At 42.1% G+C, this 23,038-nt stretch overlaps 1 protein-coding gene across 5 annotated transcripts in view; it reads right to left on the bottom strand.

The window, feature by feature from the left end:
• Positions 1 to 20,423, bottom strand: part of LOC115852849 (aldehyde oxidase 1) — a 70,554-nt gene extending 50,131 nt beyond the window's left edge. For 2 of the 5 annotated variants that reach the window (XM_030856090.2, XM_060302083.1), the window contains exons 1-12: positions 20,065 to 20,423; positions 13,871 to 13,928; positions 11,108 to 11,204; positions 9,489 to 9,597; positions 7,876 to 8,002; positions 5,736 to 5,797; positions 4,658 to 4,747; positions 3,929 to 4,009; positions 2,956 to 3,100; positions 2,061 to 2,153; positions 1,062 to 1,210; positions 778 to 871 (exon numbers count right to left, since the gene is read on the bottom strand). In XM_030856090.2, the coding sequence (XP_030711950.1) occupies positions 778 to 871; positions 1,062 to 1,210; positions 2,061 to 2,153; positions 2,956 to 3,100; positions 3,929 to 4,009; positions 4,658 to 4,747; positions 5,736 to 5,797; positions 7,876 to 8,002; positions 9,489 to 9,597; positions 11,108 to 11,204; positions 13,871 to 13,928; positions 20,065 to 20,109 (1,150 nt within the window). In that variant the 5' untranslated portion in view covers positions 20,110 to 20,423. Of the gene's footprint in view, positions 1 to 777; positions 872 to 1,061; positions 1,211 to 2,060; positions 2,154 to 2,955; positions 3,101 to 3,928; positions 4,010 to 4,657; positions 4,748 to 5,735; positions 5,798 to 7,875; positions 8,006 to 9,488; positions 9,598 to 11,107; positions 11,205 to 13,870; positions 13,929 to 19,033; positions 19,117 to 20,064 lie in introns of those variants that run through there. The other 3 variants (XM_060302080.2, XM_060302081.1, XM_060302082.1) reach the window with 3 other exon arrangements.
• Between the last annotated feature and the right edge of the window lie 2,615 nt (positions 20,424 to 23,038).

Here is a 23,038-nt window from a genome sequence, read left to right on the forward strand (position 1 = left end):
TTTGGGATAAAACTAAGAAGCTTTTGATGTTCATATTTACATCACAAAACCTATTTCTCAATAAATGATTTTTTTAAAGGATGTTACTTAAATTGATAACTGAATGTACACCTTCTTCCTTAAGATAATTTTGTGGTTTAGACGACATGAAGAGTAGGCATTTAACAATGTAGGTAACAGAAAGTTAGTACATATTTCTAAATGAAAAAAAAAACAACGGATGTATAGAGGATCAATGAAAACTTCCTAATAATTGTCGACAAAGTTAAAATAAAAGAAATAACTGAAAAGTCCTGGACTTAGTTTCAAAAAACAAAACTCAAGTAAATAAATATAGAATGAAGCCCAACCACTGTTCAATAGAAAAAGGTCCGCAGGCTTCCATCAATGACAGCATGAGCACATAGCATGACGTGGGTCTCACACACTCCTGTACCACCTGGAGAAAGTCTTTGACAAAGGGGCCCAATCGTTGTCAATAGCCTAGAGTTCTCTCCACTACTCAGATCACACCGGGACACTAGCCAACACTGGTCGATGTCAGGTGACCAGTATGGGACAACATCTCGCACAAGTCCTCAGAAAGAAAGAGATGAAGACATTGGGTGTGTGTGCATTTAGGGCCAGACTGACCAACTTTCCAAGCATCCAGAAAGGCAGAGGAATTATTATTATAAAGGATAGTAATTTTCAAAACTGGACTTCCTGCATCCCTAGAGAGGCAAAAGGGTAGGAGGAACAGGGTTTAATAGTCCCTAAGAAGGAGCTGTCACTTACCTTTTGATAGCAAGTTGAGGGTACAGTTGCCCACGGCGAGGAGGGGGTTCAGATCCGAATCTGGATGCCTGCTCACTATGTGGCCCCCTAAAGACTTTTTAAAATAATGGGTTATTTTCACTCCACTTATGTAATTATAAAGACACAAGTGGTAAAATAAGAATCAAGCAAGACTTTGGAAAACTATTCTTTTTGTCTGTTCCAAAAGAATGAAAATGTCATGATTTATCAGGGACAGTCATTCATGGGACACATACTAGGTGTTACAGTCGTCAGATACATACAGCCATGTTCCTGATCTGGGATCCAGCCAGAGTTCCCAGATGCTTCAAGAGGGCATGGTACATCTGTGTCTTCTCCGGGAGCTTCAGGATCCCATTAGCCAGGACGTCCTTCACCTGAGCCAGGCTGAGGGCAGCACCTAAGGTCAGTCCTGAAATGAAATCATTTGTAGATAACGCAATGTGATCATTGCTGACCTGGAAATGTCCATTAGATTTTAGACTACAGATATGGGATCTTTATGCTAGATACACGCTACCCTGCGTACTGGTGGTCATGGTGGTGACGGTGGGAATAGTGGTTGGTAATGGAGGTGTTAATGATGATGGTGAAGGAGGTGATGGTGCTGGTGACAGAGGCAGGGTTGAGAGTGATGGAGGTCATGGAGGCTAAACTTTCTGAATACTCACTGGGTCAAGCACTATGCTGAATGCTTCACAGAATCTTCTTGAATTCTAACAAAGCTTTGAAGTATTAATAGCCCCCCACACACTGAGATTCAGTTAAGTAACTTGACTCAGTTTTTCAGCTAATATATGACATGGTCAGGAATTGGACTCCAGAGCCAGCCTCCAAACCCACATTTCATTGCTTCTCATCATTGTTATTAAATCAGTTTCCTTTATTGAAATGGAAAAGCCAGTTTGTAAGCTGCTTCATACGTAAACTTGTTTGGTTACTACTGTGCTTCTGGAGAGCAAAGACTCTCATCTTTATCTTCTACCCAGCACTTAGCACAGTACCCTTCACTGAAGAGCTGTTACATTTCCCTCATACAGCAGACATAAAAGTTCTTCAGTGAAAACCCGACTCTTCAGACAATTAGTATCTCGTATAATCATAGAGAATTCTTCCCTGAGCCTCCTCCAGTTATCACCTTACAAGGGAGTCTCTCTGTATATTCTAATTATGAATAAGACTTTTTTTGCTTGTCTGCTGATCAAAGCAAATAAGCTGATTAATGCATTTCAACTAAGAAAATAGGGACCTTAAGAACTCACCATTATCTGTATAGTTTACAACACTCAGTTCTTCAATTCTATCAGGAGAAATTATAACTGGGTGAAAGATGCCTTTAAATTTCATGTCAGGCCCTGAAGGATTAGGAAAAAAAAATAAGCAGACTGAGATGAAGGGGGGCTAACTGCCTTTTAGATTTTGAAATTGTGATTAAAACTGATGTCCTTAAATATATAAAACTGATGTCTTTAAATATATAAAATATATTTTATATAAATATATAAAACTGATGTCTTTAAATATATAAATATATAAAATATATAAAAAATTACATATCTATTGGTCTGTTCATTGCCAAATCGCACGCACAGAGAATGGACGGGTGGATTTTCACTGAACTTGGGGAACTCTTTGGACTCGTCAGCCTTAAAACTTGGCAGACACGTCCAAGACCACGTGTGGCATACTCAAAATTCTCCTTGGGAAGACTCTAGGAGACTCCTCAAAGAAGTACGCAGTCAAACTGAGTTTACAATGGACACCATAGAAAGAGCCTGTCCCTGCAGTTTAAGAAAACCTATTATGGCCATTGAGACACCACTGAGAGAGGAAACAGCAATTTCAAATACAAGCCCCAGATCAGTCTCTACATGGAAAGACAGGACAGCTGTCACTGGAGCTGCTGCTGCTAATTTGTCATGGAGCAGGCCTCTTGGGTACAGCTCTGTGCACTGCTCCGGTTAGGGCAACAGGAATTCACTGATGTGATGGAAATTGTAAAAGCCTCTTGAGCAGTGCTCAAGAGAAGTCAAGTATAAATGATTTAAAATGTTATTTCAGACTGCTTTTTCTGAGAACATGCATATATGAGGTTTTCTCCTCCCCAAAGCCCTTTTCCTCAGTTTCCTCATAAGAAGTCCCTGGGGATCTACATACCCACAGAGGTGTTCCCCACGACAACCGGGGCCTGGGGATACTTGACTTTGGCTTCTAGAAGTTCCTTCAGGGTCACTGGAGAAATCCATGTCATTCTATCACCACCAAAAATCCTGGTCCTTTGAGGTTGTTTCTCAGCCATTGTCTATTGAAAAAGCAGTAAAGATTCAAGATCATCTCATGATAATATTTCCACCTGTTTCTTCTCTGTCTTTATGGGAACAGAGACAGGAGATAGAGATCTTTTTAAAAAATAAAATAATAGTGGGACTTCCCTGGTGGCGCAGTGGATAAGACTTGGCGCTCCCAATGCAGGGGGTCCAGGTTCGATCCCTGGTCAGGGAACTAGATCCCACATGCCACAAGTAAGAGTTCGTATGCCACAACTAAGGAGACCATGCACTGCAAGTAAGACCCAGCTCAGCCAAATAAATAAATATTAAAAAAAAAAATCATCATTGGAAAAAACAAAACAAAATAAAATAAAAGTCACCTAAAAGTAGAGCTTTACTAGGAATCAGAGTACAAGATAAAATATGACAATATTTTACTCCTTCTGGAGACTATTCCAATACATCTCCCTTTGGTGCTTTTATATCTCAAAAGAATCCATTTCTATGCTTAAAAATATTTTACATGCTTAATTTCGTCAAAACATTTAATGGAAGAATAAAACTCAGCAAAACCGGAAATAGAAAACATGTCTAAATCTACAGATGCTGTGATGTCTTTTCAGGACATTTTTTAATACATACCATCTGCTGCTTCTTACGTTCAACTGTCCCCTGGTGGTGACTCCACCCTCATTCCCCCATCTCTGCCCTGGTCCCATACTCTTTAGACCTTGGACTGAGAATGGCAGGTGGATATTACCTATTCGCCAATCAGCTTTCGAGAGGATCCATAAGCAAATATCCTTCCTGGCATTTCACCGTGAATTCCTCTAGGATGAGCTCAACTTTGTCTTACTTACCATTAGCTCAGGAGGAAATATCAATTCCTGAGTTGGATCCAATGGCAGAAACTCCTCTTCTGAGAAGAGTTTTAGATTTGTCTTAAAAAGAGAAAGTACCAGAAGTTATTGTCATCAGGCAATTCTCCCTACTTTAAATCCTTTTGTGGAATAAGGTCAGATGAAGATAGGCACAGAAGAGACAGACAGACAAAAAACCCCACTGGTCAGCCATGGTACCTGGGCTCTAAGCCAAGGGCTCTAACACAGACCAGGTCACCAGCATCTCAGTGCAGATGCTGGTGGGCGTCCAAAGCCCTCAGCCCCTGCACATGCTCCTTGGAGTCTGGGGGGAGCACAGGAGGCAGCAGCGTGAGACACAACTGAGAGCCAGAACACTCCCCTGAATTGCCACCTCTCTTACCACTCCCTGCCCTTCCATTTCCCTAACATCTCCACTAGAAAAAAGACTTGAAGAAGGCTTTTTTTAAACTAAGAGACAATAAGAGATCAATGTGTTCTCCCTCTTATAGGTAGTTGTATGTGACCGAGAGTAACATCAGGAGTGAGGGATGAAGTTGTTAGGTTAGAATTTTTTTTTTTTTGATAGACATGGGGTGAGAATGGGGGAGGGGACATGCTGCACACCTCAAATTAGCTACCTTACACAGCCATTTAATCTTCCTAAAGGTAAGTTGGTCTCTACTCATGTCCTGAGAAAATCTTATAAAAAATTTACATTTCACTGACCTCATTTCCTTCCTCAAACTCTGGTAATCCATTTATTCCTTGATCCAAACAGCAAACCCCATTTTCTTTACTTTGATAGCAGCCAGAAACCTAGTGGGTGAAGAAAACAAATAACCAAGAATTTATTGTTGATTCTACTAAATATTTTTCCGGCTTTATTGAGATATAATTAACAAATAAAATTGGGTATATTTAAAGTGTACAATGTGACTATTTGACATGCGTATACTTTGTGAAATGATGACCACAACCAAGTTAATTAACACATCCATCACCTCACAGTTACCATTTGTGTGTGTGTGTGTGTGTGTGTGTGTGTGTGTGGTGAGAACACTTAAGGTCTACTCTCTTCACAAATTTCAAGTACACAACACAGTATTATTACTATAGTCATCAGGCTGTAAAGATCTTATAACAAAGTCTGGCACATGGCAATAAATATTAACAATGGTTGATTTAATATTTCATTAACAAGAAATAATTTATTAATTTATTATTAATAATTTACTAATAAAGAAATATTAACAAGTATTATTATTATCACTCTGTTCTTATGATACACTGCTTTCATCATTTAAATTCCAAAGGGCCATCTTATGTCCCTCATTTCAACATTGTTTGTTCATCTATTCATTCAACAAGCATCGATTGAGTGCCTAATTCCGTTGGTGCACAGTGACTCAGCCTCTGCGTCAAGCAGACCACATTCTGGTAAAGAGACGGAAGAGCGAATGGGCAATTACACCACCGTGTGCCCAGCGCTGTGACAGGGGTGCAGGAGCAGCGGGGCAGGGTACCCAACCCAGACAAGCAGGTCAGTTAAGACCCCTTGGAACAATGACCCACAGCCAATGTTGAAGTGCTCAGGTGCTGCCTGTGTGGCTACAGGGCAAGCTCAATGAACCAGGGTAGGCGCCCTGCTCAAGATCAAGTAACAAACAGCAATTACGGACCTTGAGATAAGAAGTAGCCCTGCATTAGTGACAATGGGCTATTCTCCTAATCACACCTGCCAACTCGCACCATTTTGTTTCATTGAGGAAAAAATATACTCAAAAACGTGTTCCTTTCTACTCACTTTACAGAAAGTCTTGCATGCATCGATTATGGGCCTGTATCCAGTGCAACGGCACAAGTTACCTGAAGGGGAAAAACCCAACTCTGTTAATCAAGGAACCTAGAGAGAGGCACCGTCTGCCAGATGCATGCTGGAAATAAGGACCCCATCCAAGAAGGAAGCCCTGTTTCACATTTTGGTCCCCAAATCCACAAAGTCGGATTTTTTTTTTGTCAGCTACTTGGGATACTTGGTTGATAGTCTTGAGGTAATCTAACAAATCAGCTATTTGTACTTTCTCTCTGTAAACAGTTTTTATATCCTCTGCTTGTGACAGGTGCTCAGAGAACACAATGATTGCAAGCCAAGAACTCTTGGTCTATAGGCACATTCAAGAGCTAAGCTTCACAACCCAAATGCCCATCAACAGATGACTGGGTTAAGAAGATGTGGTATATATACATATAATGGAATGTTACTGAGCCATAAAAAGAGAATAAAATACTGCCATTTGCAGCAATGTGGATGGACCCAGAGAATATTAGGCTAAGTGAAATAAGTCAAAGACAAATACTGTAATATGTGGAATTAAAAAAATAATACAAATATACAAAACAGAGACAGACTCACAGACATAGAAAACAAACTTGTGGTTATCATAGGGGAGAAGGAAGAGGAAAGGTAAATTAGAAGTATGGGATTAACAGATACAAACTATTATATATAAAATAAACAACAAGGATTTACTGTATAACACAGGGAATTTTACCCATTATCTTGTAATAACCTATAATGGAATATAATCTGCAAAAATACTGAATTACTATGCTGTACACCTGAAACTAACACAATATTGTAAATCAACTATACTTCAATAAAAAAATTTATTTTCCATATGCAGTAAAAGACAATGTAAATAAAGCTACATTGTACGTCATTTCTTTTTGATATTTAAAAAAAAGAGCTAAGCTGCAGTTGATAGAAAGATCAAAGGCATTATATAGCAGCAAAGATAATTTTTAAACTCTGGAAGCAATTGGGCACACAGTTTATTTACAGTAAATCATTAGGCCAGTGCTCCTCCACAGTGGTCCATATCCCATGTTCTCCTCCAACCCCCAAACCTGGCATCTATTTAAAACACAAAGCCACTGAAGCCAGCTGTCTGGGGTTGGGTCCCAGGAATCTTCATTCTTTACAAACTCCTATGTAAGTCTTAAGCACCCGAAAATTTGAGAACCCCTTGTCACTTGTTCACATCACAAACGGCCACGAAATCAAATGCATAATAAGACTTAAGGGAAATAAGGCAGAAGACAGTTTGTGTCTTATGCACCTCCCCTTTCTACTTCTGTTTAGTCCTGTCTTCCCTGGAACACTTTCACAGAGGAGCTGAACACATGAGCTTTAGGCCCATGTAACACGGCAGAGAAATAAGGTCCCTAGGAGACAGCAGACAAGTAGAGCCATGGAGAATTTCACCAGAAATAGGATTTGGGAGGCTCTTATTCTTTAGAATTGTTCAGAGTCTTGTTAATGAAGGCCTCCTCCAATGCTCCCCCCCATCCCCCCCCCCCCACACACACTGAGCTCCTGAACTTGATAAACTAGCTCCAGATAAAGGCAGTTCTTTGAAATAAGTATCACCAGAAGACGTCAGTCTCTTTGATTTCATGTTGTATTCATCATGAGCCTTCTGATAACTTCATATTGCGCTGAGAGCACCCACCCAATAGGAGAGAGCAGCATGTGGAGATAACTGGACCGTTTCCAAGGGTAAATGAATAAACTGGCTTTGTAATTATTATTAAAATAAGCAAACAATAAAAAAGGGAGACGACTCTTATAGATTAAGAGAGACTTGAGAAATATATCAGCCAAGTGCAATGTGTGGATCGTGTTTGAATCCTGATTTGAACAAACTAACTCCTCCACTTATTGGTGGCATAATTTTTAGTAAATTACTCTCTTTAAACCTCAGTTTCTCCATCTATGAAATGGGGGATAATAATAATGCCTACCTTATAAAGTTATCATAAAGAGTAAATGAGGTAATGTTTATATAGCACTTAATGCAGTGTGTGGCACCTGATAAATGGCTAATGTTAGCTATCATTATCAACATCATTTAAAAATTAAAGCACACACACATATAACCTACCACCAAGAGCATCAGTTAACTGACTCAGGGTGGGCTCTGGATGGTTCCTCAGCAGCGTGTAGATGGACATCACCATCCCAGGGGTGCAGAAGCCACACTGCGTGCCATGACACTTGGCAATCCTCTCCTGGAAGCACAGAAAGGTTGAAAGGCAGAATCTTGGGCCTGACCCGAGACCTAATGAATCAGAACCTGCATTCTAACTAGATCCCTGGGCGGTTCACATGCACATTAAAGTTGGAGAAGAAGCCCTGGAAAATCCTTCTCAGCCTTGGTGCCTCCCTTTCTTGGGCTGGGGTGGCCGTGATGACTGGTCCTCAACAGCTTTTGAGCTTCACTGAAGGTTCTCAGCTTTCAGAATCACCAGGGGAGCTTTAAAATTTCCAAGGTCCAAGCAGTACCCCAGACCATTTGACTGAGAATCTCTGGTGGTGGGGCACAGACACGTATTTTTTAAAGATTCCCAGGTGTTTCAATCTGTAGTCCAGAATGGGAATCACCGAGATAAAGGAAGTCCTTCAAAGAAATGAACTGAATTATATTCAAGTTGAGGGGAAAAAACCCTTTTATTTCCCAAGTGCCTTTATCTGCCCCTATTGCCCTAACACTTCAGCACACAGGGACTCTTTTACAAAGTGCCATCTTTAATCCAAACAACAATCAAGAAGGAAACATTGCCTTGATTTCTCTTCCAAATCTCCCCCCAGCCCCCAGCCTGTTCTCTTTGGAGTCTAATTTCAAAGGTGCCAACCCCGTTTCAGAAGCCGTCATCTGTCTACACTGCAGCCAGGAGATGGGCGGCAGGTACTAAATGAAAAGGTGTCTTCATGCCTCCGAACAGCCGTGTCTCACAAGCATACCCAGGCAGAATCTGCTCCTTCTAGGTAAACAGGTTTCATAGAAAATAAACAGAACCCAAGATTCCTTCAAGCACACAGAATTTAAACTTTGGCCATTTTCTCTGTTGCCCCTATCTTTTTCCTCTTCCACCCTCTCCTCTTAAGTGGTACTCATTAACTTAGATAAAAACAAGTAGCAGCAGCATTTTTCTGGGCAATGTATACATAATTGAAAGAGTCAGGAGTCTGAGGTGCCCTTTCATTGAGGCAAAGTTCTAACAAGGTGCCTCCTTAGGAGAAAAGCTTCAAAATTCATTAACAACTCCTATTATATATCTTCCGAACAAGCCCTAAATTTAACAAATCTTTTTGGTAGCTGAGATTTTCACTCAGCTTTAAAATCATGTTATTTTCCTCTTTATAGAAAAAAAATATTAAGATTATATCCCCCAATGCACTTGGCTCTCATTTCTTTATAAGTTTGGAAAATGTAAAATGGACAGGTCCCATCTAATTAGAATACAGAAAACAACGCTAGTGATGTCAAGATTTTTTTTTTTTTTAAAGAGAAAGCTCTCTAGTCTTTCAAAAGTATTTTTCTAAGAAGTCAGTCACATGTCCCAGGTTTCACTCCTGGCCCCCAGCTTGGTGTCATCTGTTGCCTGTGACCAAGCAGCAGGGCTCATTGATCTACTGTATTCATTTCAAGAGCTCATCATGTCATTAATGGTTTTCGAAGCACAGAAACCCTGTGAAGAAGAGGTGCATCCTCACCTGAACAGGATGAATCCTGGTCTTGGTGCTTCCTATGCCTTCCACTGTGGTGACGGCAGCACCATACAGAGAACAGATGGGAATCAGACAGGCGTTGGCTGAATAATGTCTTCAGAATGAAAAAGAGAAGCACAAACTACATTGTATCCAGTGGGAAAGGAGCACCTCCAACATGGCAGGTTTTGTATAATGTCCTAGGCTTTGCATATACATTTTGTCCTTAGTTCATGGCCATTTTACAGAATAAGACTCTGAGGGTCAGAGTGAGTTGCTCAGGATCACAGCTGGAGTGTCAGATAGGATTCAAATTAGGCCTCCTAATTCTAACTAAAGAACAGTTTCCACTAACATTGTTTTTTTTTCTTGATTGAGGGGCTGACATTCTCCTCTCCAGCCACATGTGACAATCACCTAGAGCATATTTCATCCTCCAAGCAGATGCTGGGCAAGGGGTTAGTTGGGCAATAGAGTTAAATTGATATTGTGCCTCAGAAGAAGAAATAGGGTGTGGATACAGAACTCCTCAATCCCACAAACCTACTGCTAGAAAATGTCTAACTCAAAACGACTCCTAAAATGTTCTCATTTACCAAACAAAATTACAGATGGCCAATAAATACATGAAATGAACGTTCAACCTCAAAAGGAATCAAGAGAGATTCAAATTAAGCAATGAAAAATCATTTTTATCAAAGAAAATGACAAAGGTTAAAAAAATTGTAATGTGCATTATTAGCAAAGGTTTGGGAAAATGGAATTCACATACTGCTGAAAAGAATGTAAACTGATAGAGCTCTTCTGAGAGACATTTTGCTGGAAGGCATAAAAACTTAAAGATGCACTCACTCTTTTATCCTCTAATTCCACCTCCATGGATCTATCATAAGGAAATCATCAGAAACATAAATATAAACATATATATACGCATGAATGCTCACTCTCCTTATAATAGTGAAAACCAAAAAATAATCTAAGTGATCACTATTTGAGGGTTGGTTTTGATACACCCAAACAACAGAACATATACAGCCATTAAAATTATATTTATTATTTTGAAAAGATACTTATGAGAAGTTCAGCAAAAAATAGAGGTTTCTGAGCTGTATAGGCAGTATGCTTCCTTAAGTATACACACAAAAGAAAGACTGGAAGAATATTTTTCATTTATTAAATAAATGTAAATATTTATTGAGTGCCTACTGTGTGCCAGGTGGAGTACCAGGCACTAGGATTCATTGGTGAACAAGACAGATAAAATCCCTGCCTTTGTAGAGTATATATTCTAGTTGAGGAAGATAGACAATACATAGGTACATAGACAATACATACATACACAAACATATGGTGAGAAGTGCTATGAATACCTTAATATAGGCGAAGGGAGTAGGGAGTTGCCGAGGTGAGATGGGGCACTGCTATGGAGAAGGTGATCAGGGAGGGCTGAGAATGTAACATTTTTGCTGGAACCGGAATGATTTGATGCCCATCAGTGTATCCCCAATGCCTATCACAGTTCCTGTCACATAGTAGGTGCTCAATGCATATTTACCAAAGGAAGAAGAAAAACAAAGTTCAAAGCTACAAAATTTCAACCATATCTGGACTTTGCAGCAAGGTACCTTATCCTCTTGGTAATGGGGTTACATCGTGATATCATCACCGTGCAGGCACCACAGCCTCCCGCTCCACAGCCATATTTAGTTCCTGTGAGTCGGACTGGAAAAAGCACAGTTAAAGATAATGTGTTTTCCATAATTCTCTTTGTGAAATAGCTCTGACCTTAGGAGACAACACCATCAAAGACTCTTAAATGTACAGTTAAGCTTCATACTTATTTATCAAATAATGTATGTATGTCTTAGCTGCTATTATTTATAATCTTGTAAATTCTTGATTTACATTTGCATGCTATATCTAGTCTCTTCCTTTTTAAAACAACTGGACCCCAGGTTGCCAAAAATAAGGCCAAACTTAAGAAAAGGAAGAGTCTACACATATAAGGCCTTGAGGATTTGAAGGTCTGAGTACACTGCATATCTGTTCTTATCCTTATCTGTGTCTTTGATGACATACAAAGTAGAATGTCAAAATGTAAATAATTCTTAGAATATTAGTGTCATGTTATACAAGTGTGCCATATTTCTCTGCTTCTCAGTGGCAGAAACTGCTAGTTGTTTCCCAATATCTTTTCCCTCATTCTTTCTTGGTAATAGAAATCCTCATTTTTGAGCTACACACACGGTTGCCCAGAAGTAAAAAAATACATTTTCACAGCCTCGTCTGATGCTTGGTGGGGTCATTAACAATGTTGGCCAATGGGATGTAAGCATAAAGGCTGTTTTTGATGTCCAGGAGGGAAATGTCCTCAGAGGGAGAGGGGTGCCCCTCCTTCATCCCTTACTTCTTCCTATTTGCTGGAATTCAGATATGATGGCTGGACCTCAGTGAGTTATCTCTGACCATGAGGAGAAAGCTTCTTGCTGAGGAGGGTGAAGCAGCAAGACAGAAAGAGCTTGGTTCCTGATAATGTTGTGACAATGCTTTGCTAGCCTGGATCTACCTACCTTTGGGATTCCTTTACGTGAGTATGACAACCATGAGAATGTGCCTCAGAGACTTCCTTCAACACAGAGGGTAACTGACCAAGAGAGCCAACTGCTGCACTTTGATATCCATCACCCCACTTTGCATCAAGGCCATGCCTCGCATGGGGTGCTTCCCACCAATGGCTCAGTGCTATGCAGAGGTGTGGGAGTCCTTGTCAACCATTCTCAGTGGCTTTGATGAACGTGCCTTAGACTGCACAGCAGTCTGAGACCCTTCAACTCAGCCTTCTCTCCCTCTCTTCCTTACAGGTATCAGTCTTCCGTGACTGCCTCCCTATTTCACTCAGACATTTTTCCTAATAAAACCCTTGAATATTTAATCTCATTTTTTAGTGTGTGCTTCCCAGAGAACCTGAAATAACACAATGAGAAAGAAATAAACTATCTTGTTTACTGCTATTGGGATTTTCTGTCACTCACAAGTGAACCAAATCTTAAATATCACATTGGTACCATGGATAACCAGGAAATTAGTATTAATTACTTTTATGTCCAAAAACCTTGAGTACTTCCCTGGTGGCACAGTGGTTAAGAATCCACCTGCCAATGCAGGGGACATGGGTTGGATCCCTGGTCTGGGAAGATCCCACATGGTGCGGAGCAACTAAGCCCGTGTGCCACAACTACTGAGCCCGCGTGCTGCAGCTACTGAAGCCCGTGCGCCTAGAGCCCGTGCTCCGCAACAAGAGAAGCCACTGCAGCATGAGAAGACTGTGCACCTCAACAAAGAGTAGCCCCTGCTCGCCACAACTAGAGAAAGCCCGTGCACAACAATGAAGACCCAATGCAGCCAAAAATAAATAAAATTAATAGAATAATAATAATAATAAATCCTTGAATGACTTTCAGAAGATAGCTATTGATATTTTCTGAGTTGTGTGCTCTTTTGGGAATTTCACTCTCTCTGGGGGAAAAATGTACAAATTCCCATTGTCACACAAGTTTGCATATAATGTAGTGGGGTCCACAGACCTCTGGAAGCCCACTGGAGTTCATGCGTAGCAGGATAAGAACCCATTCCTTAGATGACTTTTATTGAGAAAGTTTTTCCAAGGTAACATTTTCAGGTTTAATGTCTCTATTGTTCTTTCACTTTCATTTCAGGAGATTTCTGTGCTCTGTTTTTCTTTTTTTAAATAACTTTTATTACTTGTTTATTTATTTTTTATTTTTGGTTGCGTCAGGTCTTAGTTGCAGCATGCGGGATCTTTCATTGCGGTGCACAGGCTCTTCACTGCAGTGCGTGGTCTTCTCTCTCTAGTTGTGGCTTGCATGCTCGGTAGCTGCGGCTTGCGGGTTTAGTTGCCCTGCCGCATGTGGGATCTTAGTTCCCCGACCAGGGATCAAACCGTGATCCCTGCATTGGAAGGTGCATTCTTAACCACTGGACCACCAGGGAAGTTCCTGTGCTCTCTTTTTCTAATGGGCATGATGATTAGTCCTTGAAGGTAGAATATCAATATTGTGACTCAATTCTAAAGGATGTTTAATTAAGCCATTTTAGCACCCATTGTTTTAATTCCCATTGTTAGCTTCTCCATTTTATTCAATATATTTAATGCCAAAACAGAGATTAGAAAGAACTTGGTTCTCTGATAAGCACAATTGTTCACTGCCTACAAAACTCCAATCTAGGACTTTCTTAAAGATGAACATAAAACCCCAGTAGGGAATATGACTCATTGTGGCTCTAAAAAGATACTTGAAGTAACATTTGATGAGGATATCAGGGATATACACACATACACACATATGCACACTCAAAGCAAAGGATACGCTTCTTCCTCAGATATGGTAACAGCATTGTTTCAGGATCGACATTTTTTTCTATCACCTGTACCAAAAGAAAGAGTTTAACTCACAAAGCTGAGAGAACTAGAATATTTACATCGGTGATTTCATGAACATGCACTCTTCTACTCATATTCTAAACTTGATTTAATGTTTACGGAACACCTGTGATATACAAATCACCTCTCTGAAGTGTGAAGTCTACATCTTGAGCCCCGGCCAATACTCTGCCACTGTCCTTGGTCCTGAATTATCACTGTTCTCTAAGGCGGTGGTTGTTTCTACTAACAAAACATTACTGACTCCTGTCCAACTTCTCCTAGAAAGTCTGAAGCAAGTGAGGGTAAAGATAACAGTAGAACTGAATATAGGAGCGGGAGAAAGAGAAAGAGAGAGGTGAGGGAGGTCTCCTGGACTAGAATAGTCTCTGAGAAATTGATATAGTTTTTTTTTAAAGACTTATTTGTTCACCATGTTCAAAGAATTACAGTTTCCAGAAAGAGATCACAACCAACCATGGCTCCCAAATCTAAGAGACAAAGGATGATACAAAGATGTGCAAGCAAAGACACACTTAAGAAGTAAGTTTGTGTGGGCAGCCTAGCAGCATGGCAGTTAGGACAGCAGCACCCAGTGGATGGCATGACTGAAATGTCACGATTGGTTATGTTTTCCAAAGTGATCGTGTTTTCTCTTTTTTGATGACAAATTTGGATTTCTTTTACCTTCACAAATAGAAGCATGATTTGCTTCACAATTTCAGAACTAGAAATCATCCTTCACCATGTTATACTAATTTTCCCTTCTGGAAAGTAGGTGACGAGGGGACACATGCTTCCTCACCCTCAATTCTAAGTGGCCATAGGCCGGGCAAAGTGAGGCACGTGCCAATTACCAAGGTCAGATCTGTGCCCTAGAGGAATGTGCAATATGGTAACAGACAAGTGATTATGTGTGTGTGTGTGTGTGTGTGTGTGTGTGTGTGTGTGTGTGTACATACTAGAATACAAGGAAAACTGTGGGACGTCCCCAGGCATCCCTAACTAAATTGGTCCTCAAATGGAACTCTTTATTTCCCAAACTTACTTCTTCCTTTCTTTTCCCTAACTTGTTTAATAGCCTTACCATCTGCTAGGTCACCTAAGCTTAAAAAACTGCGCTATCTGCGACATTTTCTTTCCTTCAATCCACCACAGTCAGCATCACCAAGTCCTGCCATTTAAACTTCCAAAACGATTCTCTAAACACCCTTCACTTCTACTGTCACTCCCTGAAATCCACCCTTATTACCTCCAGCCTGAACAATGATAACAGCTGCCTAACAGGTCTCCTGCCTCCATTCCGGGCACCTGCAATGCCCCCCTCTATACCACCACTGGAGCAACCTCTCTAAAATCCAAGTCTGATCATGTCCTGTATCTGCCTAAATCCAACACTGGCTCCTGGATGCCAAACTGCTCTGCTGGGAATTCCTGAATCACTCAGGGTGCTTGTTAAAATGAAACCCCTATCGAATCAGGATTTCTGGGAGAGGGAACCAGAAAATGTGCATCTTTAATGAATACACTGAGTGGGTCTTAGGTGAATTTCTACTCAAGAGCTCCTGGAACACAAGAAGAAATTCAAACTCCTTAGCATAGCCTACAAGGCCTCTTTGAGAAACTTCCCATCATTTGTCATTCAACCCATGCATCTTGAACTCTGGTCACATGGGAGAACTGGCTGGTCCCAGCAGTGCAGGGACTTTTACCCTTAACTACGTTTGCTTATAGGATTCCCTCTGTCCTGAAAGTCCTCTCTCTTTTCTCTACTTAGCAGAAGTTTGTATGCCACTCAAAGCCCTGCTCAAGTGTTCTCTCCTGTGGGATTTGCTGCCATTTAATATATGCTTCCCACTCTCTGCTCCAAGAAACAGTTCTCCTCTGTGCTCCCATGGTCAACATCTACCCATCTTTCACAGAACGTGTTACTCTGCAGCATAATTAGTTGTTTATGTATAAGCCTCTCTTGATCCTGAGAGAAACCACCTTCCATTATTCTTTATGTCAAACACTGAACTAGGTGCTGGGGATATATGACAGGGACATAATAAATGTTAATTAATCTAAATGAATAACTTGATATGTACACTTTGCTATGAGAACACTAAGAAAGGAGGGATGGTTTCTCACAGGCTGGGACTTATGAACAGAAGAAAAGAAAGAAAAACAGAAGAACCAGTAATGGTGGCAGAAACTACTGATTGTCTATCTCAGCATGCTTTCTCCATTTCTTCCTTCCTGCTGCCTGTAATAAAGATGACGTGGCTAGAATGCCAGCAACCATTTTAGACCATAAGGCAACACATTAACGGCAACAGGGGAAAAAAAAGAAAAGAAACTTGGGTCTCAGATGACACCAAGAAGCTTCTAGACCAGCTCTGCAATGTCTATCCCCAGATACAGTATCCTTTATGTAAAAGTAAACATGAATTATATCTTTTTTGAACTAACTTAGTTTTGAATTTGTGCCATTTGCAGGTGAAACTAATTCTAATTCATACATATGATGATGAATCCTCAGAAGCCCAATTTTAATGGAGAAACAGGATCTGGGTAACAAAGAGCACTTTAGGCTTGAGAGATATTAGTATTTTCATAAGGAATTAATGGAAGAGCAGGCCTGGCTTGCTTGGGTATTTGTTCCCGGAGATGTCTCAAGAGATCGGACTTTGGCTCAAAGTGCCCCTGGCTTGAAATGTGTTTACTTTTCTTGATTTGGTGGATGGCACATTGGGAGGAGGGAAGTGGGGCAGGGATCTGGCACGTACCCTGTCCCGGCAGGTCTTGGAGTGAAACAGGGAGGTCAGGACTCAGATGGTAGCTGGCAGGGGGTGGAGAGGGAGGGAGGGAATGATGAACAGAGTTATTCTCACTGACTCTGGTTGGGAGAAATGATGCCAGCTCTCAGCTCAGGGTCATTGCATGTTTTTGTCTCAGTAAAGCCTTGCATGTTGCAAGGGTGGCATGTGTCCCTCTGTATTTCCACTGGCCCTTTGGGAGATAAGTTCACATTGCACAAGGTTGACAAATCACTTTCCTCTGTGCAGGGCTTGTGACTAGTGCATGAAGGGGGCCTTGCCGGATACAAGACAGAGGCAGAAAGAAGAAAGAGAAAGAGATCAGGAGGAGAGAGAAAGGGGTAAAAGAACAGAAAACAAGGAAAGCTGAGAGGAAGAAGACAGAAGAGGTGTGTATTGTGGGACATGGTGAGGAGAGAAAGACGGAAAGAGGCCTGAGGGGACAACCAATGAGGACACTTGCTCAAGGCCCCAGAGCTGCTGAGCGTTAGAGCAGACAGCACAGGACTCAAATCCATGCCTAACCATTTCCACAGCCCACACCTTTGATCTCTACACCTCACTGCTTCATAAAATGAGTTGCTACGGTTCCTGAGATGTGTTGAGAGTGGCATCTAGGATGTAATTTATTCCTGGGCTCTGCCTCCCGCAAACTCCATGTTAACTGAGTCACCTGCTTTGGAGGCTGCTGGTGAAGCGAGTGAGATTTCAGAAATCTCTCTGCAGCTCGATCTCTGACCAACCTGCATGGCCTTAGCCCCTACCCAACGACACCTTTTGGTGACTTGGGGGGATTCTGCAAAAAACCCAGACTGGAGGCCAATCACATCACCCAGAGTCTCCTAACTGGCTTCAAAGCTTCCTTTCAAGGGCAGGATTTTAATCCCAGAGGTTATGTTTGACTTCAATACCCCCTCTCCTGGTGGCTTTCTTCTCTCACTTTTCTCGACATCCACTTGCCCTCTGAACCAGAGACTTTATTCTAATTCTATCCATGTGGCAATCAGGCTTCCTTGCTGGGATTGAAGCACACACCTAACAGAATTTGGAAGGGAGGGGCAGGAAAGGGAAGGGGTGACATAATTTCTTTTAACAGGGTAATTGCAAAAACTAAATCAATATTTCTAGCCTGCACTTTCCAAATGATCACAGGACTTTTGGCTCATAGATAAAACAAGCCCATAGATAAGAACCAGCTTATCTATTTTTAAAAGTCAACAGAGCTTCCTGGTGGCGCAGTGGTTGAGAGTCCGCCTGCCGATGCAGGGGACGCGGGTTCGTGCCCCGGTCCGGGAAGATCCCACATGCCGCAAAGCGGCTGGGCCCGTGAGCCACGGCTGCTGAGCCTGCGCGTCCCGAGCCTGTGCTCCACAACAGGAGAGGCAACAACAGTGAGAGGCCCGTGTACCGCAAAAAAAAAAAAAAAATCAACAGAGCACAAACTATTATTAGCCATTCTGTTAAAAGTTCCACTACAGTTTGTTTGGGAACAGGGGAGGGAGGAGGGGGAGAAGAAGGTAGACTCAAACACCTGTTTCCTCCTTTAACCAAAACCCTACCATCTCCTCCAAAGCCCCTGGCCACATCTCCAGCCCCACCAGCCTCCTTGCTAACCCCCCAAGCACGAAGAAATCCTCGTGTCTGAGGATCTCTGCACCTCCGCTCCCTCGGTCTGGAATGCTTTTCCCTCAGATGTCTGTTCCTCACTTCATACTGGCCACCACTCAAATGTCAGCCTCTCAGAAAGTCTTAAACATCCATCCCGCCTGAAGAACCAGCTCTCGCCACTCTCCGGCCCCTCACCCTGCTTTATTTTTTATCCTGGTATTATCACTGCCTGGCTTGATACATTTCTATTTATTTATATGCTTGTCGTCTGTCTCCCCAGCACAACATAAACTCCGTGCAGACAGAGACTTGGTCATTTCTGTGCTCTGTTGTGTCCCCTGAGGGCACTGGAACACTGGCATATAGCAGGTCCTTAAATAAATGGATTAAAAACTCACCATCACTCTTTGTGAAGTAGGCAGTATTATCTCTCTTTAACAGAGGAACTGAGGCTAGGTTAGGTTGTCTCCATAAGAATTGGAGCTGGAAATGAATACTTGTTTGTCCAAATATAAAGGCCAGAGCTGTGTCTACTATACCATTCAGTTATGCAAAAGAAAAAAAAAATGACATCACGTGATCACTTCAAACCCAACTCCCATCTGCCATCCTCGCCCTTATCATGGTTCACGCTCATAGCAGTCCTGCGAGGGGGTCCTAACGGCCCCCAACACAGTTCAGGAAAAACAAGCTCATCTTACCCAGGGTGAAATCCAGGCAGCAGGAACAGAGGAAGGTTTTATCAGGCCTAGAACTTGCACAGTTTGGGGGAGGGAATCCTCTTTAAGAAAAATAATACAAAATCCAAATTCGAAATTAGGCTCAGGGCTTTAGAAGAGGCTTCACAAGTGAGAGGCCCCGATGCTTGACCTTCCTTAGCTTTCTGGTGAGTCCCTGTGCCAGTCAGGGAAAGTCGGCCTATCCCGGCCCAGAAGCAGGGATCACAGGGCGGCTCTGAAGGCGCCGGCGTGTGGAAAGGCCGCTATCACGGTCCTTGCTCCTTTGTCTGCTCTTAAGGAAGCCCTTTAACACTCCTGCCTCAGTTTCCCCCTTGCAAAGTGGCGGCAATATGCTGGGACAACATGAAGAGTGAGCAATCTATGGTCACGTCCGTGGGAGTGTTTTAAAGGATTCCCCGGGCGCTTTGCTGCCTCCAAACATCGGACAATCGCTGGAACTGCCCCAGAGGATCTGCAGAGCCAGCACGGCTTCTGAGAGGGCAGCTGCCGCGCCAGCAGTGGACCCACTAAGGACCTTGGAGTCCCCAGAGGTGGGTGTCGGTTCAGCGCTGCCAGGAACTAGCTGTGACTTTGGAAACGATGGGAGTGAGAGGTCTCAATGAATTCATCTCTGTGGTCCTGTCCTGACTCCAAACCGCTCTCTGCTCATCCAAACACACCCAAGAGCTGAGGCCTAATGAAAGACATTCCCGTTTGGGGGTGGGTTTGACGGAGGGAAGATTTGGGAGTGCTGACTCTGCTGAATAAGGACAGTCATTTCTCTTCCTGTTTATGGGGTGGGGTGCGGTTGATACTGTGCGTCTTGTAAGGAGAGGAGAAAGGAACATGAGGAAGGCGGAACCCAAAGATCCAGGCAGTCCCTTAAGACGCATCCTTTCCCTGCCCCGACGCGCAGGCAAACCCGCGTGCAGTCCAGGGCCCGGCGCGTGAGCAGCGCTCCAGCACAGGGGAGGCCCGGCGGAACCGGCCGGGCAGCCCCGGGGCGCGCTCACCTTGCGGCCGTTCACGTAGAAGAGCAGCTCGGTCGTCCCGTCCATGGTGGCGTCCCGCGGTCCAACCGCGCAGGCCCGCGGTCCGAGGATCCCGAGGAAGAGTCGCCGGCACCTGGGACCCGACACGACGACGCAGACCGGGCTGCAGAAGCCTAAAGTCCAGCCACCGCCGAGGGATAAAGTCCCAATTAAGATCCAAAGTGCTGTGAGCGCCCGGCCAGGGAAGCTCTCCCCGCGGATATCAGGACGTCACCGCCGCGCTCCCTCCGGCCTGAGACCATTGGCTGAGACCCTCGTTCCCTCGCCTGCGGCGGTGGGCGTCTGCGCCCCACTCCCCCGCCTCTTAGCAGGTAGGGCGGGTCCTGTGACTCTCTACGGTCTCTTATATTAGTACATATTTTAATGACTTTCCAGCTAGATTTGAAGTCCGGGAACAGTAGGGGTTTTTTTTGTACCTTTCATGCCACCACGCCTGCCTCATCCTGTACTTTTAACAGTTGATAAACAATCACATTCATTCCAGCTTTGCAGGAAAGAAACTTAAGGACAATGGATGGTTTTACAACTTTACCTCACAGTTTTACAAACAATTATTCCAGTTTTTTATATCAAGAGCTACCTTGATATAAACTATCTTTTTAAAGTTTTATCGTTATTCAGTTTATCCAGTAAATCACTATAAAGTTTATCTGATGAGTGTCAATAGTGATGTAAAACATCTTGAAAAACTTTTTAAAAATAAAACTTGGAAAATACTGAAAAGCATAAAAAGAAAAGTCACCTGTGTCCACAACTTAGAACTTACCACTGTTAACTTTCTGGGTCTATTTTTACATTTTTGAAATCTGCACTATAACACCTTTTAAAAGCTCAAATGGACTCACACTCTTTTCCAGACTTCTCTTAACATACCTAGAACATTTGCCATCTCATTTATGTAAACGTATACGTTATTGTGAAAATTTCTAAAATTTGTACACAAAAGAGTACGACTAGCATCCCCATACACCTGACTCACTGAGCTTTAAAAATTCGCAAGATTTTTCCACACTCCCATGTCTCTTCTGGAGTATTTTAAAGCCAATGTCAAGCACATTATTTTACCCCTAAGTACTTCAGTATACATTAAAATTTTTGTTCTTACAAAGGAAAATGCCATTATCAAATATAACAAAATGAGTATTTTAATATCTTCAAATTTCCCAGTGTCTTAAAAAAATGTCTTTTTACATTTGGTTTCTACTTGATGTACGTCCTTGTTGTCTCTTCAGTCTTTTTAAATCTAGAATAGGCTCCTCATCCACTCCTCCTTTCTAAAGCTATCAACGCTTTGAAGAAGAAACCTAGGTCAGTTGTCCTATAGAATGAACCACATTTTGAATATGACTGGTTGCTTCTCCCTGGTGTTCTTTGTTCCTCCATGCTACTGACTTCTTGTACCCTGCTTACGGATCTAAAGCCTTGATTTAATTCAGGTTCAATTTTTTTTAACCATCTTGGGTTTTACAATTGTATCTCTTTTCGCTTATGCCAAAAATCTTGGTTCTAAAACTTCAACATAATTGCTTTATCTTGTCCTTAGATCGATTTTAAAACAACCACATCAATACTATGGCCACAATAAGGTTAGTGAATAAAAGTTTAAGATTTCTTTACAGTTCTTTTATTCTTAGAGTATACTCTAATAAAGATACATATTTAAAATTCTTTTTCTAAGGTCAGTTATCTCTGTGTTTGTCACCATCTCGATAGTTTTCATTTTCACTTGTTTTTCAAGTTAGCTGCTCCCTATTGCTACTTATGTTGTTCCTTTTTTGTTGTTGTTATTACAAACCATACCATAGTGAAATTTTTGTATTCTTTTCAAGAGAATTTTTGGTATAGTTTCCTAAAAGTGGGATTGCTGCGTCAAATGATTTTATACGCATATGTATTGAATAATTTTGCTAGATATTGTCAAAACCTTTTCTATAAATGTTGTATCATTTTGCATTCCCTCCAGCAATGAACAGGAACCTCCCCGGGGAAAAAAGGAAGAGGCTGGGATTATTAGAACTTGGAAACTTAAGAGGAGACCTCTGAGGGGAGGGCACTGCTCAGCTGCTGTTAATACCTCAGGATGTAGGAAAAGGGCTTCCGGGGGTCAGTGGGCACTCAGATTTCACATGACTTTCCATCTCCTTCTATCGTCCCCTATTGACAGAAGCTTCAAAGTCAGCTAGCAAAGAAGAAACGTGATTTGCAGAGTTCTGGCATCACACGGCAAAGTATAGAGAGATGGGCTTAGAGTTGAGACAAGAGCTGGCACACATTAAAAAGTGGGGTTTATTCCACAAGAGCAAGAATTTGTTTCAGGATCAACAAATTAATGAATATAGTTCACAATGTGAATATATCAAAGGAGGATAATCATATATCTCTTTTGTGCTGATTCATATTAAGCTATTATGTTTTGACTTCAAATCCACACTTCTCTACTCCACTTTAAGGCTAAGCCTTGACAAACCACATTTCTCCTTTGCCAGGTTCCCTTCCAGTCTCTGGCGATAGGTGATAGAGGGGAACTGGAAGGATGGAGGAGAGGGACATTTGCTGTTCCTGTTTGCTTCCTGTTCCTGTCAGGGTCACCACAGAGTGGTTCACGCGGCGGGAACAACTGACTTCAGCAGCCACAGCTGGCTCCAATTCGCGGCTTTTCCACATTATCGGACCAGTCTTGTGTAGCCTTTCAGGGAAACAGCACCAACCAGTTGCACACCCTCCCCCTAGAGTCCTCTAAGCCTTTAAAGTCTTCCTGAAAGTCTTCCTCTAAGTCTTTAAGTTTCAATACTTCCATCCTTTTCTCTGTGTTCCCTCAGCCTCAGAGATGGTGGGTGCTTCCCATAGTTACTTCCTCTATGATACTCCCCTAGTCCCTTTTGCCTTTTCAGTTCTTGTTCAGTTCTCTAGAATATGGTTAACAATTTATATCTGT

Source organism: Globicephala melas, chromosome 7, assembly GCF_963455315.2.
Source record: "Globicephala melas chromosome 7, mGloMel1.2, whole genome shotgun sequence".
Taxonomy (NCBI): Eukaryota; Metazoa; Chordata; class Mammalia; order Artiodactyla; family Delphinidae; genus Globicephala; species Globicephala melas.